Below are 10622 nucleotides of genomic sequence, written 5' to 3'. Positions count from 1 at the left end.
GTTCAAGAGAGTAGATAGCTTAAATTGGGGGGTAGGAGGGTTGCAATTAATGGGGTGGGGAAATGCCATTGGGCAAGGCAACAACTAGCACAGAAATAAATAAGTCACCATTTAGTAAAGTGACAGGCATGAAATATCTATCCCATATCCAGTGCTGGGCCAGAGAGTCCAGAGCAGCCCAGCACAGTGGATCAGATGAAATCAAGCACTGGGATGAAATCCAGCCCCTAGGATTTCCCCCCCCTTGGACCTGCAGTCACTGGCTCATATCAGCCTCCTCCAGAGCCCGCTCTGTGTTCAGGATGTTGCCGTTGCAGAGTGGGATTTTGAAGGGTCTTTGTAGTGTCTCGAGGGCTTTCGGGAGGCAGAAGCTGTGGGCGAGAACCTTTGAGAATAATCCTGAAGCGCCACCACAAACAAAAGAAAAAACAGAAATATTAGGTTCTAGAAAGCAAATCAATGACATCTTCAAATAGCTCAAGGGCTGTCACCAGTGGCGTAGCGTGGGTTGTCAGCACCCGGGGCAAGGCAAGTAATTTGCGCCCCCTAACCCGTGGATTTGCGCCCCCTAACCCTAACCCCCAGATGTTGCGCCCGGCCCCCCCTGCACCCCCCATGCTATGCCACTGCTAAGGGGACAAGGAACACGCGTGGGGTGGGTGGAGAAGGATGTGGCTAATAATGCAGGAGAGGGGTCTAAGGGGACAAGGAACACGCGTGGGGTGGGTGGAGAAGGATGTGGCTAATAAGGGGAAAAGGAGCTCGCATGGGGTGGGTGGAGAAGGAGCTTTTCGGAGAGCTGAGCGGGGAGGGGGGAGGGAAAGAGCACTGTTGCTTTAAAGGAGCCAACCGGACAGCAGCCACTTACAGCAGTGTAAGCAGCTCCTTTCCTCTCCCGCTTTGCTCCTTCTCTCCCTCTTTGCTGCTTTACACAGCTAATGGCGAATCCCCTGCAACCCAAGTCCTGCTCAGCGGATCAGCTGAGACGCTGGGAGAATTGTAATTTTCCCCTCTCCCTCATCCCGTGCCCTCCTGTCCCCAGCAGCCTTTAAAAAAACTTTTTTACTGGTTTTCACTGCGCTCGTGGCTCAGAGCCCTCCTGTGCCCTGCCGTCCCTCTGCAGCCTCATTGCTCCGTTTAGAGAGCGCACGGACCTTTGCTAGCTGAGGCTGCAGCAGCTGTTGCTGGCTACGCAGCGCTTTTCCCGCCCGCTTTGCTGGCATGGCTCTCCTTCCCTCCCTCCTCCTCAGCTCCATCCCCTCCTCCTGGCTGTAAAGCAAGCATGAGTGCATTCGCTCTGTAACACGCACAGGCATTTTCCCTTCCTTTCTAGGAGCAAAAAAGTGTGTGTTTTGGAGCGAAAATTACGGTAATTCCCAGCAAGCAATTAGCAGGCTCGCTCCACCTCCTCCTCCTCCCGGCTTTGCTGCTGCTGCTGCGCGGCTCTTTTCCTCCACCGACGGCGCGCTGCGCCTTGGAGAGGTTCCCGCTTCCTCAAGGGGGGCCGGCCAAACGCGCCCCCCAAAATGTTGCGCCCGGTGCGGCCGGCACCCCTGGCACCCCCCACGCTACGCCACTGGCTGTCACAAGGAAGATTTCTTGTTTTCTCCTGCTCTGGAGGTGAGGACCCAAACCAATGGCTTCAAGTTACAAGAAAGGAAATTCTGAGTAAACATGGGAATAGTTTTCTGGCAGTTCTAGCTGTTGGACAGTGGGACGGACTCCCTCGAAAGATGGAAGGCTCTCCTTCATTGGCGGTTTTAAGCAGAGGTTGGGCGGCCATCTGCCATGGATGCTTTAGTTGAAATCCCTGCATTGAAGGCGGTTGGACTAGATGACACTCAGGGCCCCTTCCAACTCTACAATTCTATGATTCTATGATTAGGAGGAGATTTGTGACAGGCAAAGGGGAGCATTTCTTTCATGAAATAGCTGTTAAACTTGTGGAGCTCATGATCACAGGATGTGGCCTTTTGAAGCAGAGTAGACACATTCATTGAGTAGATATAATCCCGTCTCTCCTAACGCTCTGGTGGCCATGAGACGCTTTGGACTGTGGCTCCCATCTCTGCCTGGGTCTGAAACATCTGGAGGGGCACTAGGTTGGGGAAGGATGGGACAGGCTATTTGCCAGGAGAGCTGGAAATGTGTCCTCTGAGTTTAGAGACAGGAGCAGATATTGGAGAGAAACCCCAGGGATTGGCTTTCACCATCTTCCTCAAACTGAGAGCTTTCCAGACCTCCGTGTGACAAAATGGTGGACCTCTGGTATGATTCAGTGTGCCTGTTTCCAAATATGGTTTTTAAAATAGGTTTTAAAATATTGTCTCCTCCCAAGGTTGTGGCAGCCTCCACTGAGGTCCCTCAGACTTCCCACCCCAACAAAGCCCACTGTTCCTCTCCCCTCCCACTGCCATCTTGGAATACCTTCCTGATGCCAACACTCTCTTGCTCCTCCTCACCTGCTTCCTGCAGATATCCAGTATAATTCCCGCCCGCATCAGGCACCAGATCTCCCCAACCAGTGAAACGAGGACATTCACAATGTCCATCCACCGGCCAACGGTCATCAGCAGGATCAGTAGGCCCCCCATCCTGACAAAGACTGTCTGGTAGGCCATCTGTTCTGTGGGGTTCTGCCGTTGCTCTTCTGCCATTGGACAAAGGAAAGATAAAATGGTTAGGTTTATGCTGGTCAACTTACATACAGTGGTGCCCCGCAAGACGAATGCCTCGCAAGACGAAAAACTTGCTAGACGAAAGGGTTTTCCGTTTTTGCGTTGCTTCGCTAGACGAATTTCCCTATGGGCTTGCTTCGCAAGACGAAAATGTCTTGCGCTTTTTTTAAAAAAGCCGTTTGAAGAGGCGCAGTTGCGATGGACCGTGCTTCGCAAGACGAAAAACATCGCAAGACGAAAAGACTCGCGGAATGAATTCTTTTCGTCTTGCGAGGCACCACTGTACAATGCCAGTACTATTCAGAGGAGACTTGTTTAAATTAATGAACCTAAGAAAGACTCACATTGGATACACTCTGCAAATGAGAGGGCAGGGATGGGGAACAACTGTGGCCCTCCAAGTGTCAAGGACTGGCTGGATGAGGAAGAGCAGTGGGAGCCCCCCGCCCAAGAGCCCCCCAGGGAAGACACAGAAGATGACGACTTAGATCCTGGGTCCTGGTGGTGGGACCTGGAAGAGCAGTCTGGGAAAGGGACGAGCTGGGAGGTGCTAGAAGCAGGGAGTTTGAGCGATCCAGGGGAAAGTCAGGAGGAGGAGACACCTTCCAGGACAGGGTTTGAGGCCAAGAGTCACAGTGTGAGCACAGACTCAGACAGAGAGGAATCAGAGGTTGCCCTTGCTACCCAGCAGCAGGGCAGTCTCGGTCCTGCTGGCTCGCCTCCCGCTCTGAGAATTCTGCACGTTGCTGAGCATTGGGCCAGACAGGCCCAGAGGATGAGCACTCCCTCTTGATGTAGCCTTCATCTGCTTGGGAGGGATCCAGAGTGAGAGGCTAGAGGGGGAAGCAAAGGGCTAGTGGTCAGCTTCAGCAACTTCTCAGCTGGATTAAGACGAACCAGAGGACTCTGCTGTGTTGTTGTTGTTGTTTAGTCGTGTCCGACTCTTTGTGACCCCCTGGACCAGAGCACGCCAGGCACTCTTGTCTTCCACTGCCTCCCGCAGTTTAGTCAAACTCATGCTGGTAGCTTTGAGAACACTGTCCCACCATCTCGTCCTCCGTCGTCCCCTTCTCCTTGTGCCCTCCATCTTTCCCAACATCAGGGTCTTTTCCAGGGAGTCTTCTCTTGTCCTGAGATGGCCAAAGTATTGGAGCCTCAGCTTCAGGATCTGTCCTTCCAGTGAGCGCTCAGGGCTGATTTCCTTCAGAATGGAGAGGTTTGATCTTCTTGCAGTCCATGGGACTCTCAAGAGTCTCCTCGAGCACCATAATTCAAAAGCATCCATTCTTTGGCGATCAGCCTTCTTTATGGTCCAGCTCTCACTTCCATACATCACTACTGGGAAAACCATAGCTTGAACTAGACGGACCTTTGTTGGCAAGGTGATGTCTCTGCTTTTTAAGATGCTGTCTAGGTTTGTCATTGCTGCTGTGTTCATAAAAGCTAATTGCATTCCGTGCCTCCTGTGTGTCCCTGCCCTGTGGTCGACCTGGGCTCGCTTGGCAGCTCCTGGACACCAAGTGATGCTGGTCTCCCAACTCCAGCAAGGCCAGTAGTCCAGGATGATAATGGGAGCTGGAGGAGTCCACAGGCTCCCCCATTCCTGCCTTAAAAGGATGCAGAGTAGTGATGGAGGCATCTGGGGCAGTGCAGGCAAGTGATGGTCTAGTTAAGGGACAGAGAACCTGTGCTGCCATCCAGACCTTACTGGACTCCAGGTCCTAGCAGTCAGCATGGGCAAGAGTCAGGGCCGGAGCTGGGAGCTGGAGTCACAACAACATCCGGAAGGCCACAGGCCCACCATCCCTGCTGTAGGGATAGCTCAGTGAAAACAGCATGAGTCTCTTAATCTCAGGGTTTCAAACTCCACAATGAGCAAAAGTTTCCTGAATTGCAGGGCATTGGGAGCAGAGGACCCAACTCTACAATTCTACGATTGTATCATCAGCAGAACCAGTCCAGTTCTCTCTTCTATAAAAGACAAGAAACTGAACTGTCATGTCAACTTAGGAAGAGGCCTTGTACCAAGTTGATACTATTTTGCCAGCCTTGCAATCTCATGTCCTTTTGAGTAGGGCTGAACCCGGGGTCTCCTACGCAGCAAGTGTGTGCTCTGCTTTCTGCTCTTTATTTGGGGCTTCCCCAATAAAGAGGCCCCAAATGAGCAAAGGAAGCTGCCTTAGACCAGATCATCAGATGCTTTCTCTGTCTTTCTCTTGTAATTGGCAGAAGGTCCTCAAGGTCTCTGGCAGGGTGTGTGTGTGTGTTGTACACATCTTTGTATTTCTTCTTTCTTTGGTGATCACTCGTAGCTGAGTAAGATTGTCTTCCATGAACATGGCTTAACAGTGTGTCCATAAGTGACTGTGGAGGCCAATTCTGGATCCACACATCCTTCCACAGTAGGGACATAGGTTTCTGGGCGGGAGTTGATAATGGTGAGGGTTTGCCAAGTGTGCCTTCCTCTTAGCACGTTTCTCCCTTTCATCCTGAGTTCAAGTGTCTTCAAAGCCCATGACACCTTTGATAAAGGCTGTTCTCCAGTTGTCAGTGTTTATCCTACATTTTTTTAGATTTGCCTTGAGAGGGTCTTTAAACCTCTTTTGTTGTATACTTTCCATTTTTAAGTTGGGAATAGCATAGTTGCTTTGGAAGACGATAATCAGGCACCCGCACAACATGACCAGTCCAACAAAGTTGATGTTGAAAAATCATTGTTTCAACACTGGTGGTCTTTGCTTCTTCCAATGCACTGGCATTAGTTTGCCTGTCTTCCCAAGTGATGTGTAAAATTTTTCGGAGACACCGTTGATGGAACGGATCTACAAGGGATCTTTGTATTTAATGGATCTCTGTATTTAAGATCCCCCTAGCTAGAAATGCCAGGAGTTGCACCTGGGGACTTTCCCCCTTACCAGACATTAGTCTGATTGCCTGTGATGCTACGGAACGTTCGCAAACATTCCAACCGCTCCAGGAAGGGAAGGTGCCAGAAGCGGACCATTCTGCAGGAGGGTGCTGCTTGCTTGCTGCTGGGGAAGGAAGCCAAAGGCCAATGGCCGCCCACACCTACCAACCTCCCAAAGATCTTGCCCACTGAGCCAGAGGCCTGCGAGGGGAGGAGGAGCTCACCTTGCATGTAGATGACAAGCAGCGTGTAGCAGATGGTGAGCGGGGTCCAGAAGCGGATGGCCTCCGAGGTGGTGAGGAAGTCCCGGTTGATCAGGGCCACCGCCGCCAGGTCGGCCACCACGAAGGTGACCTTGAGGGCATTGCAGAGGAGGCGAGGGATGCCGTGCCAGGTGGTCAGGAGGAAGAGGCAGGCCCCGCAGTAGCGCTCCTTGCAGTGGAGCTCGTACATGGTGAAGATGTGGCACGTCAGGCGCCAGACATAGTAAGTTAAGAGTCCTGCCAGGCCGACGCTGAGGAGCAGGTTCCACGTGCGATGGGGCGCCCCCTCCTGGAGGTAGCTGAGGCTGCAGGAGATGCCGCAGCCCAGGGAGTACTGGCAGAGGAGGTAGAGCTGGCTGCTGTGCGCCCCCTGCAGGATCCCAGTGGAAATTGAGAGATGGTAGCATTAATTTTTTTTAATTGAAATAATTTCAATTATAAAGAAATAGAGTGAATCAAAGGGAGGAAGGGAGGAAGTAAGGGGGGGGGAGAACAAATGTGCGTGTAAGAGAGAGAAAGAGAAAGAAACAATACACAAAACTGCAATGTAATATACAGTCGTTCCTTAGATCCCAAACGCCCTGGAACTCAGACGTTTTGGCTCCCGAATGCCACAGACCTGGAAGTGATTGTTCCAGTTTGCGGACGTTCTTTTGGAAGCTGAATGTCCGATGGGGCTTCCGCAGCTTCTGATTGGCTGCAGGAGCTTCCTGCAACCAATCAGAAATTGCGATTTGGTTTTCGAACGTTTTGGAAGTCAAACAGTCTTCCAGAACAGATTCCGTTTGACTTCCAAGGTACGAATGTACTCCCATACATTCATATATTAATTGATATGGACGGTGGCAGTGTATTGGGGGGTGTTTATTTTGATTATATATATTTTTGATTTTAGATTTAGATTTTGTTCTGTCAACCACCCTGAGACTTCCATGTATAGGGCAGCATATAAATTCAAGAAATAAATAATAGTAGTTAGTGTGTCGGACTAGGACCGGGGAGATCAGAGTTCAAATCCCCACTCGGCCATGGAGCTCACTGGGGGACGTTGGGGACCAGTCACTGCCTCAGCCTAACCTCATCACAGGGATGTTGTGGGGACAAAACGGGGAGGAGAACCACCACATACAGCACTTTGAACTCCTCGGAAGAAAAGCTGGGGTGCAAAAGCAGTGAATGAATAAATAAAAATCCCTCAATCCAAATGGCAGGATAAATCTCGACTGTGGCGGGAATTCGCTTCCTTCTATTGCAGGGCTCCTGGTTACTTTGACTCCACTCGGGTGCTTGTTTGGGGGTTCCCCGCCTCCCCTCCACAGCAGGCATGTGTTCCCACCTCAACCCGCACATGAAGAAAAGGGAATGAAAGAGTCGCTCACCTTGTCAAGGGAGAGGACGGTGGAGATGGCCCGAAGCGAGAACTCCAGCACCACCAAGGCAGCCACACGATAGCCCACCACCGTGAAGGTCCCCGTCAGCACCAGGAGATGCAGCTGGTCCAGCAGGGGCCACTGTTTGCGGATGACCTCCTTCTCCTTCTGCCGGTCGGGGTCGCTGGGGCAGAAATGAAGGTCTCAAGAAGGGAAAGGCAGGCGCAGGAGCAATTTATCCACTCAAACTCGGGAATCTACAGGGACTAGCTGGAGTAAACACACCTTCCCTTTGCCGAGTCCCATCTGAGTCCTTCCAGGAGAGCCTAGAAGCCTAGTGGGCTTCTCTCACCACCAGGTCTCCAAGGTTGGCAGGAACCTGATATCCTCTGCATTTACTCCAGGAGAACCATCTTGTGCCTCTCCCAGGCGCAGAGAGGTTTTGGGGCTCACGCATGTCTGGAAATACCCTTTGGCCTTGCAACAAGCCAACCTCATAGGCTTTGGGTAAATTGCGCATGGGACTCTATACATACTCAGAGGGGGTGCTCCTCTTCTGTACTGTTTCTGGGGCCTGAAAAGGGTCTTCTTGGGGCTTGGCTCCGAAAAGACCCTTGGAAACGCAGAAAGGTTTGTTCGCTGGCAAACACAACCTCCCTGGCTGCCTTTCCCTGTCTCAATCTTGGGGCGCGTTCAGGTCCTCTGTGATCATTTCACATTTCCCAAGTTGAGTTTCGTCACCAAGATCAAATGAAACCTGCTCCTAATTAAGCTCCTGGTTCATCCTTGACCGAAACTGTCCCCAAATCCATAGGGATGTGTTTGCGATGCCCCTGCCCTCATACAAAGAATCACGGCTAAAGGACAACGTCATCCTCTGAAAAATTGTTGATACATTGCTGAATACTGTTTTCCATTGCCTGTGCTCATTTGCTTTGTTTTCCAAAGCTGAACAGATTAAGGAAATGCCTGGCAATCTTTTTCTCACCAATACAAAAGGCATCTCGCCAGCCAGCATACAAAGAAGTCAGCTGGGCACTGCCCAGGTGGGGCCATGCTTGTGCCCTGCCCTGGAGATAAGATGCTGCCACTCCAATATTTAACTCCCAGGGATCCCTGGGACTCCAAAGCATGGCATTGGTGGAAGCTCACATGAACCAGATCTCAAAAGGGGGTTTCTCTTTTAAAAAAAAATAAATTATTAAAGTTTCAGAAAGAGGAATTACATAAAAACAAAAAAGGTAAAATACAAAAATAAAAATAAAAGAAAAATACAGAATAAAAAAGTAAGTACACTTACAGAAAAAAGGAAAAAAAGAAAAAAAATCAATCTTTCCATATCTTACATTCATATCCTTGTTTCCCTGACCTCCTCATACCTCCCTTTTCTGTGTTCCAATTCAATTAATTAATTCAGCAATTTCTTTCCCTCCTTATTATCCTGATCTTTAATCTTAATATATTGTAACATTAAATTTTTACCTATTTAGAAATCCAATTTTCCATATTCTTTTACATCATTACAGCTAGAAACCACTTAACTTCAATCCAACACCATTCTAACATTCATTAATTTTGCAATATTTCTGTAAATAATCTTTAAATTTCTTCCAATCTTCTTCCACCGACTCTTCTCCCTGGTCTCGGATTCTACCAGTCATTTCCGCTAATTCCATGTAGTCCATCACTTTCATCTGCCATTCTTCCAAAGTGGGTAGATCTTGTGTCTTAAAAGGGGGTTTCTCAAAGGCAAGACCAGAAACAATCAACTTCGCAGGAGCAGAAAATCTGGGCTTGTCCCTATTGAATTAATAGGAGTGTCTGAGATTCTTTCTGCAGACAGACAGCCATCAAAGCATCCGGATTCAGGAGGCAAACGTGACACTAGGCAGATCGGCTTGCTGGTCTTTATGGCTCCTTCCCTCCACCTCCACCACCCAGTCAGCACCTTATCAGAGCCCTGCAGGGGTTAATAGCCACCCCAGGGCCGCCTGCAAGGACAGACTGAGGAAGCGACTCTCTGTTTAGAAATCTCCGCTCTGCCTAACAACCACTCACTTCAAACAGTTGATGTAGATGTAAATCTTCATCAGGCTGCCCAGGATGGAGACGGCACAGGCGCCCACCAGCCCTGCAAGGAAGCAAAGGTCAGAACGGGGGTAGGGCTCAGTGGGTGGGGTAGGCACCCCCCGGGAGGAGGAGAAGCTCACCTTGCAAGACGGAGTCCACCAGATCGGAGCCCCAGGCCAGGCTGGGGAAGGCGGGCAGCCAGGAGACCAGGTAGGCGTAGAGGCTGGAAAGCATGGTGGTGCCGTGGGGCAGGGTGAGGGTGGGTGGCTCAGCCCTGGCCTTCCTCTTCCCGGCTGCAGGCTCAAAGGTCTGCTGGTGGAGGGCTGGCGAGAGCCCAGGGACCTTGTGCATGTGTTGCTGCTGCTCTGGTAAATCATTGCTGCCTCTTTGCCCCTCCTGGGGAGGAGGCTACTCAGCCAGAGCCCTTGCACAACCATTTCTGCTTGGGGAGAAGCAAGGCAGAGGGGAAATCATTTCCTGGGCAAAATGTTGTTCTTTTTTTCTTCAATTTTTAAAATTACTTTTCACAAAATTATAAACATACATACATACATACATACATACATACATACATCATAACCTTATTAAAATTACACTTATTAACATTGTTAAGTGACTTCCTCGCTTCCCCTTGGTTGAATTTCCATGCATATCCTTTGAACGGCTTTCCAAATCATAATTCTTATAAACTTCACTTAGTCTGTTAACATCCTTATATCTTTTCATATTTTTTTAATAGATATTTATTAAATTTTCACAAATTATAAACTCAAACATAATACAAACAAACACACACAAAGACAAACAAATATAATTTCAAATCCTTATTCTCTTAAAACTTACTTCACCGACCTCCTCATACCTCCCCTTTCTGCATTCCAATTTCAAATATTTAGTTCAGCAAATTCTCACCCTTAATTTTATCTAATTGTAATCCTTTCTTTTCTTTTAACTTAATCTTTACAGCTGTAATCCACTTACTTTCTATAACCGCAACATTTTAACACTCATTAATTTTACAATGTCTCTTAAGATAGATCTTAAATTTCTTCCAATCTTCTTCCGCCGTCTCTTTCCCCTGGTCTCGGATTCTGCCAGTCATTTCAGCAAGTCCCATGTAGTCTATCACCTTCATCTGCCATTCTTCCAGACATCCTTATATCTTTTCAATTCAAGATTAAACATGTTTGACATCACACCAGCTGCAAAATGTTCTTGCAGGTGTTGTCATCTCTGCCTGTTGCTGCCTCCCTTGAGCTTCTTCTGAGAAGCCCCCTTCTTTACAGAAACAGGTGCCAAAAAGGAGATCATGTAGGGAAGTGGTGCTGAGCAT

General features: G+C 49.3%; 1 protein-coding gene across 1 annotated transcript; it reads right to left on the bottom strand.

Moving 5' to 3' along the window:
- TMEM82 (transmembrane protein 82) lies at nt 1-9657 on the bottom strand. Its single transcript, XM_082230353.1, has 6 exons — nt 9430-9657; nt 9278-9350; nt 7229-7403; nt 5811-6219; nt 2463-2650; nt 1-399 (listed from the first exon to the last, which is right to left on the bottom strand). Exons 1-6 carry the CDS (start codon nt 9638-9640, stop codon nt 298-300), a joined length of 1158 nt encoding a protein of 385 aa, XP_082086479.1. The 5' UTR covers nt 9641-9657; the 3' UTR covers nt 1-297.
- Between the last annotated feature and the right edge of the window lie 965 nt (nt 9658-10622).

The sequence above is a fragment of the Podarcis vaucheri genome (genome assembly GCF_965113315.1).
Source record: "Podarcis vaucheri genome assembly, chromosome: 7".
Lineage (NCBI taxonomy): Eukaryota > Metazoa > Chordata > Lepidosauria > Squamata > Lacertidae > Podarcis > Podarcis vaucheri.
The sequence above is the reverse complement of the archived record's forward strand: the minus strand, read 5'-3'. Positions and strand labels throughout refer to the sequence as shown.